The sequence below is a fragment of the Athene cunicularia genome (assembly GCF_003259725.1).
Source record: "Athene cunicularia isolate RWA chromosome 5 unlocalized genomic scaffold, athCun1 chr5_part2, whole genome shotgun sequence".
In the NCBI taxonomy this organism is placed as follows: Eukaryota; Metazoa; Chordata; class Aves; order Strigiformes; family Strigidae; genus Athene; species Athene cunicularia.
In genome coordinates, this window is record NW_020799102.1 from 8,513,723 (window position 1) to 8,537,092 (window position 23,370).

A 23,370-nucleotide genomic window follows, 5' to 3' on the forward strand; every position below is an offset into this window, starting at 1 on the left:
TTGGATGTAAATCTCTTTAGCCTCCTAATCTTTTTTTTTTTCAGCATAAAAATGGTAAGTTTGCTCATAAACTGTAAAAAGGCAGTAATGTATATGAGCAAACTTATGAACAGAAACTCTATTATGAAAATGGCATGTATCTAAATTTGGTTCATCAGCTATTATTCTCTAAAAGCCTTAACAGTTAATTCATAGTGATTGTGACAAAGCCGTGCATGCTTTATGCCTGCTGGATATATAGTACAGCTCTGTTTATGTTTGGACTATATCTTTTATGAATGTGCAAAAACTCCTGCTGATCAGTAAGGCTCAACGAAATCTGCAGTAATTATTTCTGGGAAAATATACAACATATGCGGCTTTAACACATTAACAGTGTTTCATTTCAGTCTCATTACTGCTTTCAGTTGGAATCATTCAGTCTTACTGCATTAGTAAGTGAGAGCTGTGAGACTTGACTTCCCATACTATGTGTCATAGGATTTTAACTGACATTTTGTGGCATTTCTATCCTCTTCCATCTTTTCCAAAAACTGACTCAAAATCAATGACATGTCATCAAATATTAGCCAGGTATCACTCTCACATCACAACATCAGGTGGGTATAGGCCCGTTTAACAGACGACAGATTATTATTCCTTAGCACAAATAAAGGCCTTGCTGGCCTTTGACTCTCTTTAAGGGTTGTTTCATCTCTTCTGCAAACATAATGAAAAGGTATGATGTAATCTGGTGTCAATCTTTATCCTAGTCAAGACAGAAATTCATCCTAATTGTGAAGTATAATGAAGCTGAAGAAGAACTAAAACATCAGACTAGCTCTTACAAGTCCCTGCACCACTCCATTAATAATGAAGCAGTTGCTTGAGTCCATCTAACACAGCTAATGAAAATACTAAATACAACTAAAAGGCTCTGGTTTGGGATCAATCCAGTATTCTCCAACTATGGCGCAGATATACAATGTTAATTGGTGTCTAAACTTAGACCATCTACTCAGACTTTAACATCACCTGTGTATTTAGGAAATTAAGCTTCTTCCCTGAATCCACCATCCCCAGAATATTTCTTGTCCTCTGGAGCTCCAGCATAAAACATGCCCCAAGAGGAGGAGGAGGGCAGCAGGCAGTGGTCCCCGCACACCCTGCATGGGGATTGAGTGACTGGGCAGGGCTGGCTTCACACTCATGTTCACACCGAACATCTGGCTGACCCCAAGTGCTGGGCAAACTGACAGAAGTTCCCCCAAGATGATAAGGGCAAATGACATGACTACATTGCTCAGCTGAAGGGGGAAAAAAAATTACTCTGAAATTCTGCAGTTCTCTCTTTACACATATTTGCAAACTCTAAGCTAAGCTTGCAATGGGATCTTGCCTGCTAACTACAATAATAGAAAATTTCTCTTATTTCTAGAGTCTCAGAACACCACCTAGAAACTGCACTGCATGTGTAAGTGAAGGAAACGGTGAGAAGCAGATGGTCAAGAAGAGAAAAAAGGGCAAGGTAGAGTATTTTGTCTGTATTTAAATTCTATTGCTGGTTTTCTCCCCAGTTTGCTGTTCCCAAATGTGCTACACAGAGACTGCTGCATCAGATGCACATGGGTCAGTCTTGCAGTAGATTAAAAAATGAACAGCAAATCAGTTTGGTTTACCTAATTCTGCATTTTGGCTGATAATATTATTCTCCTACTGAGGAACTGAAATGTCTTTAGCATCAAATCAGCTCTGGCTACAGTTTGTGTAGGCATCACTGATTTACACAAATTAGCCTCCATTTCTTTACCCTCAGAGTTAGATTTTTCTGAGATTCAGGTAATTCTAATCCTTAAAAAAAAGTGCCAATGCTGCTCTTCAATTTAAGCAGCAGTGTTAAGGTGGCTAAAATAGCAAATGAATGATGGGGAATATAAGCACACATGCTGCTTTGGTAAGACTGTGGCTTTCTATCTGAGAAGATGATTTTATTATTTAGGAAAAAAATTATCAAATGTGATGCTCAAAAGTGACATGAATGTCTGGGCTGGCAAGGAGCACACAGGTTACCTGTCCTTTAAAAATGGGAGCAAAATGAGAAGGAAAACAGCTTTATTGTTTCTCTCCTCTGTTGCCAGGTCCTTCGATTAACTGCTACCAGAGCTGAAGAAAAGAAGGGAGGAAGCAGAGGACTCTGACAGGTCCCATCCACTCCTTAGTCTCTGTATCAGCCAAGCAGAAGGAGCTGAAAACTGAAAGGCAACGGGGAACAGATTCTTAATAAAGGAGAGGCAACAAAACTAGGGGAGTGTGGTGCTCAGTACTTACAGTCCAAACAGGCAGCAAGTGAGGGCTTCCCTGTGCAACACAGCCCTGGGCAGAGAAGTGCGACACGTGATGCACAGTGCTCTCTGTGCGTCTGGTATCTTCCTGGTCTTTGCATCACTTGCTTGCTGCTGTGGCTGCAGCCACAATTTCCCTGGATTTTGCTGCTCTGATTGCTAAAAAAACACAAGCTCATGTGCTAAACTGGAATGAGAATGTACTGTTTGGTCTGTAGCATTAAATTACTGAGAAGAAGTCATTCACGGGCTATTTCTTTCCCATTTAGTTGCTTGGAAATAAATTCCCTGTCACCAATGGAATTTCAGCTGTCAGCTCTTTGATTGGATCCAATGACACTAGTGAAAACAGTAGGGTTTTTTATTCTCCTTTTCTTCCCACTCATTAACTTTTTACTCATTTTCTGTATTGCTATTTCACTTTCAGATGAGCTGGCTGAAGTTCAGAAAACTCTCAACAACACAGTACAAAACATCATGGGCACTCATTTTCCCCTTGGACTATTCCATAAATAAAAGCCTTTTGATGTCTAGATAGTCATTCAGTTACATATATGATCTCAGCTCTTTCCACAGCTGGTTCTGACCTAGTATCAAGGTTTAATTCTGGTCTTATTCATTCCATCAACTGGCATGAACTCTGTGCTTATTAAAATGAAGTTCTTATTTAAATTAAGCTGAACACAGATCTGTCTGTTAATGATTTTCTTCCTCCTTCTCATTAACCAGCTTTCCTACAAAAAAAATAAAAAATAAAAGGCTTATGCACAAATCAGGAATAAGGGTAAAGAAGGCATATCTAAGCCATCACCTTATTTACCTAATTCTTGATCTGATGGAACATACCCAGCCTTGGTGCTTTATAAGAATGCTACTGGCTTTGGGTAATCAGAGAGGAATCAGCATTTTGTCTACTTCAAGCCCTTTTCCCTATGTCAACTTAAGGCCTTAAGGTCTACACAAGCAAGATTCATCCTCTACCTCTTTTCATTGGATTATTGGCCATGTTGCTCATCCCAACCAGGAGCAGAACATGTTCTTCATACCAAATCATTGTAGAAAAAAAAAATAAATAAAGTGTCACAAAATCAGAAGATGAAATAAAGAACTGTCTATGGATCTTATTTCCTTCTCGAACATGGGTTATTATTTAAGTTGCAAGTGTCTGGAAACATGGTATTTATACACGCATGTTGTAAGAACCAAATAGACATAAAAATCCTTCACAAAGGGCCTGATACTGCTTTTTAGCAGTGTCTAGGATTTCCTGGACCAAAAGTAAGTTCCCATTTGCAAAAAATTTGCATTAGACCATGTTCAGATGCCCTTTCTGGCAGCTTCTCTGAATGTTTCCCATTTAAGTGAAGGTAATGTTGCAATTAGGCTGCTTGGCTCAGCTGGGACAGCCTGCAGCAGAGCTCTTGGAAACCAGCTAATTGTGCCAATTAGGCACTTTCATCAAAATAAAAATTGAGAACTAACTTTGCTTTTGGTGTTTATTTATCATTTGGACATAATACATATGATGAAAGAAATCAAAATTGCCATTACTACTATGGAAACATAGACTAAATACTTCTTAAAGGTCACTGTAGCACACAGGACAGCTAGACATGTTCTGCTGTAATCAGAGAAAGATGACAAAGGCACTGAGCTGAGATTTAGACAATTTGGGTGTGCTTCATAGCTCTCCCACAATCTCCCAGTGCAACCTACGCAAGGCTCTTGGTTTCACTTTGCTGCAGCTCCCCATCTGTCTAATGAGGATAATAATACTTTCCATTTGTCTTTTCTATTTAGATGGTAAGCTCTACTGGTCAGGGACCTCCTCTTACTGGGAGTTTTATACAGAACGAGCATCCTGATCTCATGGGCTGCCTGCAGGCAATGCTGTAATATGGATAACGAATAACAGAATCCATCATGATTTAATGTCTAAAACAGATTTTTAACCCAGACTATCCAAGGAATAATGACCTTTCTCAGTGCAAGCAGACAAATACAGATCTCTGCTAAACACGTATGAAAGGCAGAGAATTCAGGCAATTTTGCTCCTCAAACACACATCTTAAGCAATTAACCTAAACCACAATGTTTACACAGACACTTAAGGATCAGTAGGTTAACATTTGAGCATAAAAGAGCAAAAAAGTACTTAATCAGGCACAAATTTCTTTAGCATTGAGCAATGCCACGTGCACATGTACCTAGAGCACCTGTCTAAAGTCAGTACTATAATCAAGTCATCCTGACTGATGGTGCTGGAGTGGTACAGCAAGCTGGTGCCTCCCCTTCTGCAAGGACCTGCCCTCCGCTGAAAAGCAGAGGTATTGCACTGGGGTTGAGAGCACTCAATATAAACGTTTTGCTAAAATTCACAAAGGTGATGGATACAGCTAATAGCTCCAATGGACGTTAGAACTGTGACACATTTGCAAAGGGGAAGGAGCAAAAATAGATTCCTAATTTTGTTTCAAGATAGCGTATAGAGGTTTGCAGTACAGCTAGATGATCCTGCAATGCAGGACTAAAGACCTATTAAAAAACCCCAATGGAAGTCCATAAACTAACTTTCTCAAGTCAGACACAGCTTATTACCTCTGTCACTTCGTCAGGACAGTGACCCAACCCATCAGAACAAAGCTGCCATTTTCGAATTACAGCGGAGCTTGTAGCTGAGGGACCTCTGTTATACAGTCTTGAGCAACAATAATAGCAGGAATGTCAAAGGAATCTTACTGAAGCAAGAACGCATTGTTCGCCTGCTTCACTCCTCAATTTGCATCTACATTCAGATGCAAGATTATATACACCAGGTTGTATACTTATTTCAAGAACTGCTAGTTGCTCTGATTTCCCTAGGGAAATCTAATGATGGAAAAGTTTATCGTCTTTCATGTTGTAGCTGGAGCAAATAAGAACCACTGCAAATATCCATTCTTTGTTCACCGAGATCTTAAAATAACAGCTGCACAACTCACCCCATCTGTGTCTTTTTGCAGAATACACAGAATGGTTGGGGTTTCCTTTTAATTTTTTTTTTTTTACACTCTATTTTAGATTTTCATACTACTCTATTTCTCTGAATGCAGAGAAATAGGAATGGGCCTGTTTCTTAAGAGATTAATGAGGCATTGTCCTGGCTATACACTGCCACTGAGTAAACAATATCTGCCAGCTCCTTAATCGGCAGACATCAGGTTAAGTCCTTTCAAGTCAGTAAAACTGCGAAGCTTTAGGCTAAGTGCTCTTATTCAGAGAGGTAAGGTGGATCATTCCTGACTATTGCACACAGCTATGCAAAAATTTCATTTGCAAATTAAACTTTACTTCTGCTTTCGACCTCTTTTCTCCATCTGTCCTTTGCTACTTGAAACACTTTGTCTGTCCTCCTTTCTTTCAAAAGTTGTTGGCAAGTGTGAGGCAAGCAATTATTATAATTTACATCTAACATCACAGCAGCCTAATACCACAGAGCTTACAGGTTTGCTCTGACAACCCAATACAAATGTCATATGTGGAGAACACAAAGATACAGGATCAGAGTCTCATCTGCTCTGCAACCTAGTGTATGAAATATAAATAGATTGAAATGTCTCTTTGATACTGCTTATTTCTAATTCACTCAAGCAGACTCCTTAGGAAATCTTATCCCCTATCACATTATCTAACAGTAGCATTATTCATAAGGCAAGACCACACACAAACATCCTGCTGTGTCTAACACCACATAAAATTCCACTTCTCCAACCCAGGTGGGTCGAGCCAGTAGTTCTTCCTGCCCTGCACCCTCCCAGCCCATTTTAGGATCTCAGTGGTGCTCCATGCCTCCTGCAATATTTTGTAATGTCTTCCTCCAAACCACCCATCCCAATAACAGCAGCACATCCTCCCAACTATATCCTTCCCCAACTTGTAACTGCCACATCCTCTCCACTGTCTTCTGATTTTAGGAAGCAGAACAAGAGGTGCTCCTGTTGCACGGGAAATTTGTCTTTCTAGTCCTTTCAGGTTTAAAGACTTCCACCAACCTATCATTAAGGCAGGGTGCACTTCAGGGCATCTGGAGAACCAGATGACGTTCACATCTTTATTACTGTCTATGGTCATACTTTCAGACTGTATCAAGCAGAAGGGGGAGGTCAGCAAACCTGCTACTCACTCAGAGACACACAGCAATGTTCTGGTCAGTGAAGCACTGTTTGATCTCATATATGTGGGTTATAACTTGTGTATCTGCCATCCCAGCACAATAGCATCCCTGGGTACTTCTCCACCTTGGTTTATTCCATTTCCTTTTCTTTTTGTTCATTCCAAGTCTCACCACATCGGACTACTGCATACAGACTACTGAAACGTGCAAGGGACACAACATCCTAGCTTATACTTCTTGCTTTTATTCGAGTACTCCATTAATAGCTTTTCATTGCTTTTAAGCCCAATACAAACCTGTTTCAGCTGCCTGCAGACTTTGTCTAACTCCTGTCCATCCCAGTTCTCTAAATTTGTTTAGCACTTGCTACTTCATTGCTCTAGCATTGACACTGGCCAAATTTCAGGAGGTAAGGGTAAACTAAGAGAATCAAATACATTATCCAGCGAACAGTGAAACAGAATTTACTATCCATACAATTGAATAGCCTCCATGGGCCTGTCCTAAACACCTGTGAAATAAGAAAGGGATGAAGACATGTAGCAACCACAAACCCTAAGGACAGCCTTGGTTTGATATTCAGCCAGTCCTTCTATTCAAGCATTTGTTTTGCTACCTAAGTTACATAGAAAAACAGGAGCTGGGCAAAACCAAATGCCTCAGCGCTGAACTTAAAAGCACTATTTCAAACACTAGTCAAACAGAATCAGCAATTTGGGGAAAGGAAGACTAAGAACAAACCTACACGATAAAGCTTTGCTCCCAGAAACACAAGGTCCTACCACCATCCATTTCCCTTCCAAACAGACAGACTCCACAGAAGAACTCATAAGAGTTCAAAAATCTCACTGGTATTTACTGAGGGTAGGTAAGTACTGATACACATTGTGGAAAGTTACTCTAGAGTAAACAAAAAGTGAATTCGACTGACTTATGAAACTGCATTTCAAACCTCTATAGTGGAGCTTATTCAGAATTAAAGTAGCTGTAATCCGCTCCAATATAACTCAATTTTGAAGAAAATTGAGTAAAATCGAGGCCACACTTAATAGCTATGGTACACAAAGGTAAGGAGAGGCAGACAGAGTGAAATGCTGGTACCAAATCAGATCAAGCTTCCCAATTCTCCCATGCAAAGAGTTCCTAAATGAATTTGGATTCCTTTGCATTACTTAACCTGATCCATCAAGCAGAGTCCTTACATCATGCACTGAAGGGCATTAGATTAGTCCTTACATTGTGCACTGAAGGGCATTCCATTCTGAGTACTGTGCAGTATGTGTTAGGAGGTACCTGCAATCATTTCAATCTCCCCAAAAGGGAGTGGGCTGGCCAAGTACATTCCCCCTGACTGCAGCAGTGGCAGCTGATCAAGGCACTTTGCCCTTGCCAAAAGGAGTGATGAGGGCCAACAAACCATACGAGATAAAAAGCTGAAACTCTTCCAGTACCGAGAACTGACTGCTAGATCCTGACACATAAGAAGACACCGCTCATTGCTACTCACACCTGAGTGAGGACTTTAATCAAAAGAGCACGAAATAGGTGATTAATTTTGCACATATAAGCTATACCCTTAGACTCAGCACCCTGTGGACTCCTGCTGCATTAGCATTGAAGCTCTAGTACAGTAATTACATCTTACTGGTCAGACACTTCCTCCACAAAAGGGGTATTTATAAGACTGTTAAAGTTGTCAAGGACTTCCAGCCTCAGATTCTGACTTCAGCCTTCCCAGTGTAAATTTCCATTCACAAAACTGCCTTAATTTCAATTGATGGTGTTCATTTTAGTTTTAAACCACCTACCTGCCACATAAACAGCCCTTACTAGCCTAGGCTGACTAGTCCTGACTTGTACTCATTAAAAACCAGCAGAAACAACTGATTAAGGCAGGGATCTGGAAAGAGTCCTGTATTGAGGCATGGAATCCCACAGTCACTTATTTTTTCACAGGGTGATTTTTTCCTGGGGGCTGTGTGCCTTGACTCATTTTGTAATTCCCAGGGGAGCAAAATGAATATGTGAAGCATAGTGAGGAACAGTCTTTTATAAAGGAATCAGCATCTCACCAAACTAAACCCCAGCTTCACTTCACTCTGAGGTTTGCCAAACCTCACAGTGAAGTCCTGGACTTGAGCAGCAAGAGCAGCTCACTTCCCGGTCTTCAGCTGAACAGGACCCACAATATACACTAACGCCAACTACAGCAAGCACTCACTACTCAAAGTACAGCTTTGAGTGGCATCAAATTACATTTTGATAAAATACATCAGGGATATGGCTCAAGCCTCTGCTAAATCATGGACATCTGGTACCTTATTTATCTTTGGTTTCACAGCAGTGTCCTTGTGCTAGCACATTTGCTTCCTGACATCTCAGCCTTTTGAGAGTTAATGATTGGCAAAACGAGAATTGCCAAATCTGAAGGATTTAATTTCCAATTTAAACCAAATTTAACCTCTTAAAATGTTTTCTGCCTAAATTTATCTTTCTGCTCCGGACTTCAGATCATCACTCTCACCAGGGTAGGCATTTGGAGTAGATAGCTACCAAAGTTGAGTAAAAAAATAATTCAAGGCTACTCTGCAAAAGATGTCCTCACAAACCTCTCCCTCTTCTCTGAACAGTTCAAGGAAACCCACACCACCACTAACCACTCCCTTCTCGAAGGTCTCATCCTCCAAGGACAGGTTAAAGCATGGTCAGGAATGACTGGCAGCTTGTTAGAGCTGTTAAAGACTGGTTCAGACATGACTCAACTTCATCCATGTCAAGTGGGCAACTTCTGCTGAAATACAGGACGCTGTAACATGCATTGGGAATAGCAGCAGCACCTTAAAAAAGCAAACACTGCAATGGCATAGTGGCTTAATACTCACACTCAGCAGGAGGCACTTGTTTTCTTTGATGGCACCTATGCAGCCCACGAAGCCAATGATCATGACAAATGTCCCTGTGACGATCAGTAGGTTGGCAGCTGACAGGGACGGGAAAGAAGAGGAGAGGGTGGCAAAATTTCCTTGGGTAACAGCCAGCCAGATGCCTACTCCAAGGATTCCACAGCCTCCCAACTGGGAAAATAAAGAGAAACAGAGAAACTCAGTTATTGTATCCAAGCAGCCCCAGATATTAATCATATCAATATGGCAGTGGTAGAATGGCTCTGCTGGGGTAAATCCAGCAGTCACACCTTACAAAAAGTCTTTCCCTATGGCACTTTCAGTAGGGAAAACAGACAAAGGAGAAAGAAAAAAAAATTGTGGAGGGGGAACTCATCGGTAAGATGTAACACTCAAGAAAAAGACACAGATTTCCTAAATCCAAGACATGACTTCAAATATCAGGTCTCTTCCTTTCTAGTGAAAAAGCAGACACTGAGTAAAAGAGAAATTCCCAAAGATTCAGATCTCAAAGGCATTGAAAATATCCATATCCTACTTAGGTATCTCAGAGAGCTGCCCAGAATGGCTGAAGCACTTTTGATCCCCTGTTCTTCCCATCCCAATACACCATCTCTCATCCCTGGCACATGCCATAAGCATCCCCTGGTAGGATACCTCACACCTCTTCTTAGTTCCTGTCCAAGATCTAGCCTCCCTTGGAAGAAAGAGAGCATTTTGAGTAAAGGGGCCAGAGAAGGAGGGAGAATCCTCTTGTAACATTAAAGAAAACCCAAACAGATGTTTACTCCTAATGTGGCCACTGGTTTGATAATTCAGTCCTCAGAAGAGGACTTGGTTGGTTCAGGAAAAGTTTGATAGGGGAGCAGTAGTAGAGGCTTCCCAGGCATGTGAATAAGAAGGGAGGATGCCAGTGCAGGCAGCAGTCACAACAAAATCATAAAATTTACCATTATTAAATACATAAGGAATTTTTTTTAAAATGCAAACATTTATAGGTGTGCTGCTTATAATTGTGAGAAAGCCGGCACAATTGTAACAATGTGAGCAATTAAACAGAATTAAACCAAAGGGGATTTTGCATTATTATACAGTCACACAGCAGAGCATCACTTAGGTTTCTTTCTTTCCTGCTTTCTCTTTAAAATAACCAATTTTTATTGAGTTTTATAATTGCACTTGATTATCCAAATCAATTAAAGGCTAGGAAAGAAATTGTGTTCACAGAGTAGTAAGCCAGACAGGAGCGTATCAATTAAATGTCTGCATAAAGTGGATGAACATAAGGCAGCTCATGAACTAGGGACGGAAAAAGCTAATTCTGGGGCAGAGCTAAGCCTCAGAAATGAAACACAGAAGAGGAACACAACAGCCAAAGTAATTTCTTATACTAATTGCTAAGGTTGCCTCTGCATGCCACTGAATTCCCCCTCAATAAGGGACAATAAAGGCAGCTGTGTCTCAAGGCAGGACTCCTCACCCCAGTTGCAAACCAGCCTGTTTTGTTCAGAACTAAGGAGCCAAACTATACCTCATTGTAATGTACCTCAGATGCATCATCCTGCATGTCTCCACTGAGAGAAGGCAGACTCCAGGAGACAAGGAAAAATGAAATCATCTCATTCAGCAGCCTTTTCGTATACAGGCATCCCGTATCACCACACTCACCCTTTTGCAAGCACTATGGAGGGAGCACAGTCCATGCCCTGACCACAAACATACACTGGAAGCACCTCCCCCACTTATGGACCACGATCTTTAACATGTTCTAAAATAACTGAAGAATAACCAGGGGAGAGGAGGGGGGAAGAATACTTAAAGAAGGTAACCCATAGCAAATCACTTAAAGCAACTGAGGGGATATGAACAAAACCTATCAATATGACAACAAAGGAAAAAATGGAAAAGGAAAAAAAAAAAAGGAATAAATTCCCTAAAATGGGAATAAAACTCTGAAGGTATACTAGACTACAAAATAGCATCAAAGGAGAGGTGGCAGACACGCAAGTTAAAACTGAACTGGTCAGAGCGCTCAAATACAGTCAGGAGTAGCACTAAACTGGCTGGGGAATACGATGGAAAGCACAACTGCGCTTCTGCCTCCGCAGCCTGGAGGATGTTCTGCCTCAAATTCAGCCTCAAGACCTGCAGGCACAGCGAGGCCACACAAATGGCCAGTGAAGCCTAACGAAGCAGATGCCCAGCAGCAGCAGAGGCAGCACCTTGCAATACATTTAGTTATTATCTTCAGTTCTTTGTTCTGAAGCAATTCAACAGCACCAATAAGAGGCAGCACATTTCATCACCTTTCGTACTCCCCATGTTGCTACACTGCTTTGGGTGACAGTGACACCTACAACCATCATTTCTGTTATGGGAGGTGGGTCTCGCCAAGGATGCTGCTGTGTTTGGTAAAGGCAAGACCTATTTGCCCGCTCCTCCATCATCCGTTAAATTCTTTATGATGTACAATACATACTGCTTGAGACGTTGTTGCCCCTAGGACATTTGATTCCAGTGTCTTCTCCCTTCAAATTCATTTTTGTCTGTGGAAACTGGGAATTCACCAGTGGCACAAAACATCACAAAACCAGGAGACGGTTCACACAAAATGCCGTGACTGTGGCTGTACACATTTAGATCACGGAGAAATATTTTGGGTCAGTTGGCCAGCAGGAGTATCTCACTATGTTGCCCTTGCTTCAGAGGTACTCTAATATACATCAGGTTCTCTAGCAGCTCATTATCTTACTATTTTTGAATTTTCTTAGGTTGATTAACCAAACCCTGAAGCGCACAAAGGGATCCTTTGAGCATTAAACCATCTGGCTCAAACTGGATTTCACAAAGCGCTGCTTAGGAAATGTCAGCACGCAGCACTGAGGTCTGCTCCACTTCAGTTTAGCTCTGTTCATTTTCCCACAACAGAATGTTCCCTCTCATGGTCCTTGAATAAAGTTGCTAAACTGTCACACCAGGCCCTGGGAAACAGGGGCTGCCCTTAAGTCTAGTCTAAACTGCTCTTTAAAGCCCCCTTTCAGCCAAGGAGTGAAGCACACCTGTAGGTCTCCATCCAGTGACCACAATAATACTCAAGCACCTGGTTAAGGAAATGCTTAATGGAACCAAGACCCACCAAGACAGCCACAGAAGCCTTTCCAATGATATCATAGCAGAATATTTTCTGTTCCCAAATATTCAATAAACTCACTTTCTCCACCCCACCCCTCATTCAGAAGCGAACAGCAGCGTAATTGCCAGTCTAAGACACAGGGATCAGAGGGATCACGTTTATTTACTCTGCATCAGAGCGAAGAGAAAACTGTTGTAGTTGGTTCTATGCTGCCTGTCTGTTTTGATTTCTTCGTCTTGGTATCTAAAGAGCTGTTAAGTTATGGATAATTTTACGGAGTTATTTATGATGTTCCCTTTCCTCCACTTTCTCTCTCTCTCCACCATCCCCAACCCCTAGTCCTTGTTTGTGCCAAACAGTCAGAAGCAGAGTGATGAGATAATAAGCCTTGACAGCTTTCAGGGCTTGCCGAGATGTGAAATTAAACAAAACCAAAACCATTAACAGGGCTACTCTTGACAATTTGAGGGCTTCCATGCAAACAGTGAAGCTGTCATGGTTGAAAGAGAAAACATTAAAACAAAAAAGACTAGTGAGAAGTCTACAGCTTGAACCTGATCTACTGACAGCCAAATACGAGTCTGTATTGACTCCATGTGGTGAGCGCAGGGCTGACTTTTTTAAAACACAAAACAACAAATCCCGCTCAAAGATGTCAGGCTATTGACAACAGCATTTTTTTAATCCCCTTGTGAAAAAATTAACACATTATTTGCCTAATTGTTCATTATAATCCTTTCTGTTGCAAACAAGGCAGTCACAGAAAAAAAAAATAGTTTCCTCTAACTTTTTTTTTTCCAATAAATGTGACAATTTTTTGTAAAATCTTTTATTCTAAGGCCAAAACAGAGGGACATCAGAAAGGATAGTGTCATAGTCCTCAGACTTAGGAGGTTTGAGCTGTCCGTTCCAGGACAGACCTCAGTGTAAATCTCCAATAGGCTGTTCAGTATGGCTGCGCCTAAGTTGCAAAATCGTGAATACAAAGACACAAGTAGTCGGTTCTTTGCAAACCCCGGACTTTGTGGAAGGAGCAGTTTATTCTGCTCAAGACAAATTGCTCACAGGCATTTATACAGCAGAGTCAAAGCGGGTGGCTTACTCTGAAAGCACAGATTCAGTCTGTCCTTCCTTCCCCAAGAGAAACACTGACACGTCTGCACGCACTCTCTTGGCAGAAAAGCTGCCTGTGGAATTAGATCCTCCAAATTGTTCTAATGGGCTAGAAAATAAATTATTCAGACTTCAGTGCATACATTTAGAATTGATCTTACAGTATGGTAAACAAAGCAATCCCAAGCAGGCCCGGATATATGCATGTTGTTGGAGAAAATTATTCTGAAGTTATAGCTACACTCTTAAAATACTGCAGGACAAATTGCTTCATTGTTCATGATAATGGTATTGGTGTCTTTAAGTGGGTTTTTTATTGGTTTTATTGCACAGAAAATGCATCTAATCAAGGCTTCTCATATTGTATCTGATCAGGATCTACCCATCATACTTCATCCTTTAGAAAAAAAAAAAAAAAAAAAAAAAGGAAAATAATTGGGCACTCAGCTAGATTAAACTCTTTCAACATTATGGGCATTTGTATGTTTGCCTTACTTGACCCTCCTCCCCTCCTTATTTTTAATGTTCACTTACAGTTTGAATTTCAGGGTTTTTTTCTTGCTTGCTTTGCTTAGCATCAGCCTATTTTCAGAGACAGGATTACAGATACAGACAGTAGCCAGAGTTGAAGAGTTAAGTCCCTGTTTCTCCTTACCTACATATCACACTCTTGGATTTGTGTCAATGAAAGCATGGTTTATTTCAAACCAAAGTTTAGAAACCACTTAATTCACCAAATTAATCAAATTTAGAAACAAATTCTAAATCTCTTCCTCTCCCTCGGATCCATTGGACTTAGAAAAGCTGTATTTCTTCCCCAGTGGGCATATGGATCCTATCTAGACTCTTCTCTCTCAGCCTTAGCAAATCTGGAGTAAAGACCTGTTAAACTCTACACACCCAGTCCACTTGATCTTTTGCAGTTTGATACCCAATAGTTGCAGGGAAAGCCTAGAACTTATGCCCACACGACAGGCTCTTCTGTTGATGCAACCAATAGCTAAAGTAGAAACAACTCCGTGCTTATGCTACAGTACATATAAAAAAAGAAAAAAAAAAAAATAAATTATCTAACCGCCTTTCCAAAGCAGAATAATGATGCCTCCACTTCAGCTCTTCGTGCACATGCAATTCCTTCTCTGTAGGGCTGTCTTCTGCGCTTGCAGCCATGGCCCAGGTTTTCAGTATTGCTTATGGAACTTGGGCAGCCGCCAGCAAATTCTCAGCTGTCATCACTCCAGAATACTTGAGCTGTCTCATAATTTGCATCAAAAAATCAATGAGAACTGGGCTTACAGATCCTCTAGGGCATTGCAAAAAGTATCCCTGATTTCCCACTCTAAGCACTAAGCATGTCCTTTCTACCCCATACTCCATCTACACATCTTTAGCACCTTGATCATCAGGCTGGCTGAGTCAGCACAGCCCCCTGAAGTCTTTGCAGAGAAGTGTAAATACAGGCAGAAAAGTCTCCAATCTATTGAGTCTTGGGATAAACCTCCTAAATTTGTTGAGACTTGGGATTTCAACAGTAGGGCACATCATGAAGTTTGTACAGAAGAAAAAAAAAAAGAAAAGAAACACCCCCCACCCCACCCCCACCCCCAAGCCTGCCGGCTGCAAATCCCCTCTGTAAAAGGGAACAACTCAGAAAATCCTTTCCTCATTTAATTCAGATGGGATCTCAGTTGTGTTGCTCCTCAGACAGACACGTCTGGTCTCAACTCCTAAGGAGTGCTAGCTCCACCCAGCAGACAGACATTATCCCACATAAATTACACATCACAAACGGGTGCTGCTCTACTCCCAGACTCAACGCTTTCTTTTAGAACAACATCTACTCACTGCAGTATATTCTCTCAATCTGAAATTTTACTTTGTTCTGGTGTCATTTAATTCCACTTTTGAACTCTTTCACCAACATCTCTATGACTTACAGGAAGATGCTTTAAAAGTGCACAACTGAGGTAAGTACAGAGCATTTCAAATGCCAATCTCTTCAGCTCTGCATACAAGCTTAAAAATTAAAAGCTCTAAGAAAGTACCTGCTTGGCCCTGCTATCCCATATTTCTTTTAATTTTGCTTTTAAATTAGTTTCAAATACAAAAATCTCATCTTGCAATATGGGCCGTTACGTACACAAGCAGGAGTCAAACACCTCCAAGAGTGGCAGGTCTACATTCCTCACTGGTGTCCACCAGCATGACTGATCAGTCACCACCCTGATCTACAACAGCCTGAATGTCAAACTAGAATTTTTCTTATGAATTCATTAACATGCTGTCTGCCTCTCCTTTAAAAGCCACTGTCTTGTCCATGGTGCAACACAGTGTACAGGACTCAACGTGATATTAGAATAGACACGATGTGCCATCTTCCAGAGGCCTGAACTTGATATTCTGCATGACAGGCAAGCAACTGTTACACACACACAGGTAGCTGAGGGCTACAACCCTAACCTGTGTTCTGCCAGTCAGCAGGACATCCTGGAATCATACCCTCACTGCCCTCTAACTACACTGCAGTCTTGTCACAGGTTCAAAGAAACACACTTCACTAGTTCATGTTGTTGGTTTATTTCCTTTTAGACGCTTTTCTCCCATAAATAGGCTTTGTTTTAGGACAGTCCACCCATAGTGTAAGCCTGAAAAATACCAAGAACATTTTTATCAAGCCTAAAAAGTCTACCAACAGGATTTTGGAGCTCTATGTGGGCAAAGAAGCATCACAAGAAGGGCATTCATTTCCATAGTGTCAATAATGGAAACAAATAAACCAGTGCTTTTTCAGTTATCCTGGTGAGGATTGAGCCTCAAGAGCTTTAAGGCTTAAGAAATTCATTATTTTTCCCCAGTTGAGTTCCACCACTAAATTGCAGTCTCATACAACTAAAGTAAATTTGGGGACAATTGAAGATGTCAAAAGAGAGAATATCATGCTGACACCCCGCTAATGGAAAAGTGAATAAAAAGTCATTCAGTTAATCCCTGCTGTTTTATGAGTAGCATTCTCCTCCACACTTGCTCCTCTAAATCATAGTTTTCTATCAACTACGGTTATAAAAGACCAGAACTACAACACTTATGAGTGGTGTTTTCCTTTCATGGGCTCAGAATTCACTGAAACACTTAAACGTGTGCTCAATCGCATCCTTACCCATCACAGCATTTAAAGCATGTGCTTAACTGCCACTGACTTTAATTAGTCACTTCTGCAGTGCACTTAATCGGCCCATACTGCAAAGTCCTATCATTGAGGATGCAAAAACAGAACAGGTGAGTATGACCTAGTAAGACAGCATTGCTTATAAAAGATTAAACATGAGCCTAAACTCTAATTCAAATTAAGGATTATGAGTAAAGTACTGAGTTAGTGACAACGCACTGAAACGCGGAGCAAATGTATGAGTCGGAAGAGGGAAAGGGATGAATACACAACAGCGAAAAGAATGTATCTCTTTTCAGGTTCTAGTTTTAACTGCTGCCAAATTGAAAGCGTTAAAGTTTTTTCATCTGCTTCTCAAATGTAATTTCTAAATCCACCTGGGATGACTATAATGAAATTGATACAGTTGTAAAGAGGAATACATGCATGAGGTCTGGAATCACAATCCATCAAATCCAGTTAAATCTTTTAAAAAAGAAGCAGATATGGAAGAAAACTGGGTGTGCTCTAGATTCCCTGTTCTGTCCCATCTGTAAAATAATACACACTTTTAAAATTACTTTGCAGCATAAACTTCTAAAAGCCTAGATCAGGAGCTCTTGACGTAATTTCAGTCACCTGTTGTTACATACATAGCACTAAATACTGAAAACAATAGAGACAAAGAAAATGGTAAAATTTGGTCTTTTATATAACACAAAGCCTGTGATTTCTCTAAAGGAGGTTGTTGACAATTTTACCTAAACCATTTTGTGAGATGCTGAGAGAAACTGAGGATAATGAGCATCAAATAATGACTCCAGAGGCCACAGCTCAGTTCCCTGATTTACCACAGATTTCTTGCATTTGATAAAATCCAGATTATTTGGTCTTTAGTGCTTTTCTCTCCCCTAGAGGCATTGGATGGGTTTAGAGTAAGAGGTAATAAAATAATAAAATGACAAGGGTCATATAAAAAGCAAACATAAATAAACAGGTTTCTTAAGGATTACCAAGATGACAGAGTTGGTCCTTCTCTTTCATATTACTTTAAAAGTTTTTAGAACGTGCTAACAGGCACCGTCTGCAGAAAAATAAAATGAAAAACATTTTTATATTGCATGTTTAATCCATCCATAGAGGTATGTATATAGCACAAGGCTGGTTGCTATAGAAACGTCCATAGTGAATATAGATACTATAGTTGAAATGCAAAATTAGTTGTGTATCTAAAAAAGAAAATTGCTGATACTGCGAAAAAGGGACGACAGCTAAAGCTGATATCCTCCCTCACAAAGGCTTTCAAAAAGTAAGAGTCTTGACTATATAAACCAAATGATTAAATAGTCTGAACAAAGAGTGTCCTGCAACGCACCCTGGCAGAAGCTGAACTTAGCTCTGGAAGTTGAGTCAGATCACAAGGAGAGTCTCTGGTTTCAGTCCTGGAAGGTGGCTTTTACTAACGTGTTTGGCTCTTTACATCTTGAGGCTGATTCTAAGCGCATCCTTGCCCTACGTCCAAAACTGTGCTGGTATGTTCCACTGTGATAATTTTCCTGATGGAGACCCTTTCAAAGAGAAACTGGATTTCTTTGCAAACATACAGTCCACACAATAGAACGGATCTTCTTCAATCCCTCCAGTAGTAACACAGCTATGCCACATTCTCCTCTCTCATCCACCTTCCTGAAGTTCACTCAGCAGCCAGTGCCAACAAAGATCTATTGGGTCACCATTAAACACTTCTCTTAAACCTCCCAGCTGGCAGCAGAGGCCTGGAGGTGGAGGCCAGTGGGAACACCAGCAACATGGCACTCCCTTCCCTCGACCCCATCATAAATACTGGGCCTGCACCCTGCTCTCGCTGGCCAGGTGCTGGCAAATCCCTACTGCAGGAATTCCCTTCCCACTATTCTCCAAGTCCCTCCCCAAAAGCACAGGACTCCCAGGCTGATCCCTGGCATGCCCAACTCTCTCCTTGAGGAGCTCAAGCCCTGCTCAGGAGCTGAGCCCACCCCCAGCAGGGACAGGAAGGTTTTGGGAAGGAGTTGGCCTTTGACACACTATCTCAGCTCCTAGAAAGCTGCGGGACGTGACTCCAGCACAACTCTCCTACCTGAGTCACAGGCATGAAAACCTTCTAACTGCTATTTATTAAGAGGCTTCTTCATATTCATGCTTCCAGTAAAGCTAAAGACACATTCCAGTCCATACCACAGCAACACTACAGCGTCAATCAATGGAAGTAACATAAGGTGTGAGGTTAGCGTTGGGAATAAAATGCACAAGAAAACAACTGCAGTACAAGGTGGGGGTGCTGAGGCCTCACGAATCAAGGAAAGCTGTGCAATGAAAGACTGGTTCAGATTGCTCCAACACAACTTCCCACCCTCTCTGGGTTTTTTTTCCCTCCTCCCCACCAGCCTCTCTGCCACATTTCACAGTGAAAACCTGTTACTCTCTAAGGATTCAACACAACCCCTTGACTGCCGTAACAGCTCACATGCAAAATTAAGACTCATTGCCTTAATATTCTTCCCTGTATTAAGACAAACCAATAAAACACCAAAACCAAGTGGAGTATCCAAGATGCAAATGCAAGCTTAGCTCCATGGTCAGCCAAGCACACCAGAAACAGCAACACGAATAACAAAATGTGAAATAACATCAAGATGCAGGGAGACCTCCCTTTTCTGAGGTTTAGCTTTCCACAGAAATGGGGAGAATGACCCAACTTGTACACCACAACTGGCTTTTAACGAGAAGTCTTTTTTAAGCAGTGCCATCAATAAGCAATTCACATGGTCATGGGCAGGGTTCCTACCACGTTCAGTATTGATCCCCTGATCAATAACAGACTTGTAAGCAATAATCACACCCTAATAACAAGCAGCCTTGCATCACAAAGCCCATCTTCTTTCACTGAACACCATCAGGAGGCTGAGCAAAACGTATTCTGGATCTTTTATGGATTCTTTTTAATGGACTGTTAATAATATTTGTACAGGTAAACAAAGTATTTACTACCATCACAACTGCCTAACAATACCATGTAAGCAGTCCCTTGTAACAAAACCAGCATTCTGACTGGAATAGCAGCTCTCACTTCAATAGTTCAAATGCCTTGTCAAGAAAACTATTCTAATTGGGTGGGAGTACAGGAGAAAGCAAAGATTATTCCCTTGTTTTATGTTAGCAATTTTTAATGATTGTTTATTTATATTGGGCTTTGCCATGCAATAGCACATCTGAGGCTTTTCTGTACTCTTACGAGTTCTATTTATATACAATTGCCTTTATCCCAAGCCACTTCCAAGCACGGGCAGTATGCCATCAGTAATGAATGCCACCTCAAATAATCTTCTTTTCTGTGCTAGTTATCCCCAAAGGAAACACTATAGTCCTTTCCTATCATCAACCAAATATCTGCTATGGAAGCATTTCAGATGCTCTGGAATAAACACATTTAGTTAAACGGATCTGAGATCAGCAGCTTCATTGCAATGTCCAGACAGGAGAGCCCACAGAATCCCTTGCTTTCACATTTTATTTTGCTTTTTCTGTTTAAGGGGTCTGCAGAAATGAACACAAAGACTATGAAGTAAAAATGAGCATAAACATTCCCACTGGGACTGTCCAAACAATGAGCTTACACTAAGGGCTACCTACAAGTAGCCCTCTGGTCATAGAAGTACGGTTGAAGCTTCTGAACTGCAGAAGGTTTCTGGACTGAACTCCATCTTGTTTTGTCAAATGCTACAGGATACAGCACAGAAAGACCTCAAATACTTCTTCTAACTTCAGGTCTATACAACCAGCTTTTAGACATCGAGAGTGGGATTCAGGTCCCCTAACTTTAGATGTCAGTGCTATTAGTGGTGTCTAGAAATCAGTGTGGCTCATCATAATCTAAGCCTGCCTTTGGCTGGCTGAATAGCTTCCTAGACACCGTTAATGGCATTGACTAGAATCTCCCTGACTGCAACAGTTGCCCAGACATCTAGAGTTAGGGCAACCCAGATCCCAGCTCAAATCCATCTGCACAGATTCTCCCTCCTTTGCCACTGGGAAGAAACAGGTATCTCCAAAGGTTGCTCCAGCCTATGCCAGAATATGCATCCAGGCCAAATCACCTTTTGGGAAACCTACTCTATGAAGTGATTGTAGGGTAGCCGGAGCAAACAGCACAGACTTAAACATAAAATCTCTTCCTTGCCCTATTACCTAAAAGACAGAAAAGATGACTCTCTCTCCAAATGTCATGTGTCATGAAACTTCACAACCCTCCTTGAGTTAATTTGGAAATCAATTCATCTACCCTTATTAACTAAAATTACTGCTTTTTTTTCTTCTTTACGATAAAAACATGCTATCACATAATACTAAAACCCCATGTGTGTGCAAATAGAGAGCATGAAGAATCAAATTATCTGTTTAGCAAGTGTCTTCCAGTCAATGCTTGTGGAAAGCATTCAGCTACCTTTACACTCTTGCACTGCCCATTACGTGTATTGCTTAGTTGCTCTTAATAAAGGAGTATGACTGACACGAATGTCTAGCTTTTTTATTACTTTGCCCCCTCATGTTATAAATTCAGGAAACAGTTGTAGTTTATCTCATTTTTATGTTTGTCAGTTTTATTTACACACTCTCTCTTGCCATTAGAGGGGAAAAAGCTTTTGGGTTTCTGCAGATCCTCAATCATTCTGTGCTGAGGCTTGAAATGAGATGGAAACAAAGACTTCTGGCTCATCTAAAAATAAACCGTCATCTCAAACACTTTCTCAGCACAACCTTCCATCATAAAGCACTGCTACATAAATATGGCTTTATAAATTATATATCTTAAGTCTTTGCATGCTCACAGCAGTTTACCAATAAATGTTCCGCAATACCTGCTAAAAAAACAGACATAAAATCATTGCCAATGATGATAAATGATTACAGCTTAATAACAGTCAAGCTGACAAAGCTGAAATGTCCACAGGGTGTATTGCATTTCAAATGCCCCAGGTGGAAAAATAAAAAGCTTTAAAATATAAATGTTACAGCCCTTCAACAAAGAGAGGAAATCTAGAGAACGGCCTCCTGACACCAGGCTGCGTACCAATGTCCCCCAAAACAAAACAGTGGAATGCAAATTTAATAGGCAAGAGAATACATGAGCTTCAGTTGCAATGTGTCTGTGCTAGGTAGGACAGGTCGGACTAGAGAATAAAATCAAGAGACATGGGAGTGAGACATTAAAGCAAGTCGACATTGAGAAGCATAACTTTATCCAAAGCAGTAACAGGGTATTTTGGATAGTGAACCATATTCTTGGGTTAAGTACAAAATTAGCTTCTCTGGACAGAAAGGTGGAAGGTGGCAACAGGACTCTCAGTATGAAATCTCTCAGTTATGTTCAGGCTAAAAATCATGTTTGTAAATCAAGGGAAAAGTCTTATTTAATAACTCATCATGAGGGCACTTGCAGTCTGCAGCTGTACTGTAGAGAACCTGCTCATAATTAATGACCTGTAGCCACTTAAAGCTAAATGACTGATTTCAAATTGTAAATGAGCAGCTCAGTAACAACATCTCAAGATGATCTCAGCAGTCTCCATTCCCATTCCATTAACCATTTAACAGGCAAAACACAATCAAAAGCACAGAAAGCTCTCAGCACCAGAGCCTGCCTTTAGCAGCTTATCTTCAGACGATGAAGTGAATCCCCAAGAGGTGTTCGCTTCAGTAATTTTTCTGGCATTTCAGTTCCTGCATGGTCTCTCATTCTCCCAAGGGCAAGTGTGCTTTGCCTATACAGTCAACAGCAATGTTTGGTGGTTGGTCTAGAATGATGAAATCTTACCTGGCATGTGGGACACCTCAAGAACTATTCTAATGCAATGGGCTTCTGCCAGGACAAAAACAACAATAAGCATCCAATTTTCAGTCCATCTCCTCTCTTTCCCATGGCTCTCTAATAGCGTGATCGTCCATTAAGAAAATGCTGTCTCACAAGAAACATGGGTATCAAAAGTACAGCTGAAATATGGCAAGGAAGGAAAGCAGAGCAGGATGAACGAGAGGCCTCAAATGAAAGTGGAAAGATACAGTAGAGAAACATGAAGGAAAATCCTTTGAGTAAATAGCCTACTCTCCTTAACTAGTTTCCTCTAGACTCAGTGATCTGGACGAGTATTCCCTCTCCATCCTTGCCCTTCATCCTGAGAAGTGCTATCTCAGCAACCTTTGTTATTCTACAGGAGCTCTGCATTCATCCCTAATTTGAAGACTTTCTGTACTCACTGAACCAAAACTCCTTTCTGCTCAATGACCGCGGTCTCCAATTTGCTTATGGAGAGGGAATGAAAGAATTGATGGGGGAAGGGGATACCACCAGGATCGTAGCATTTAAGCCAAGGGTTTGCATGGCATCACCAGAGGCTGGCAATCCTAGTGGGAACATTTACACTGCTCCTGGGAGCACAAAGGTCTCAGGAGCGTATCTGAAATGCTTGTATACCAATAGAAAGAGTATGAGAAAGAAACAGGATGAACTGGGAGCGTTGGTCAGCTCCCAGAGCTACAATATTATTGGCATTAGTGAGACCTGCCGA

At 41.1% G+C, this 23,370-nt stretch overlaps 1 protein-coding gene across 4 annotated transcripts in view; it reads right to left on the bottom strand.

The window, feature by feature from the left end:
• Positions 1-23,370, bottom strand: part of TSPAN4 (tetraspanin 4) — a 383,591-nt gene that overhangs the window by 60,714 nt on the left and 299,507 nt on the right. For all 4 annotated transcript variants that reach the window (XM_026850346.1, XM_026850345.1, XM_026850344.1 and 1 more), the window contains one exon: positions 9,357-9,548. In XM_026850346.1, coding sequence (XP_026706147.1) covers positions 9,357-9,548 — 192 coding nt within the window. The remainder of the gene's footprint in view (positions 1-9,356; positions 9,549-23,370) is intronic.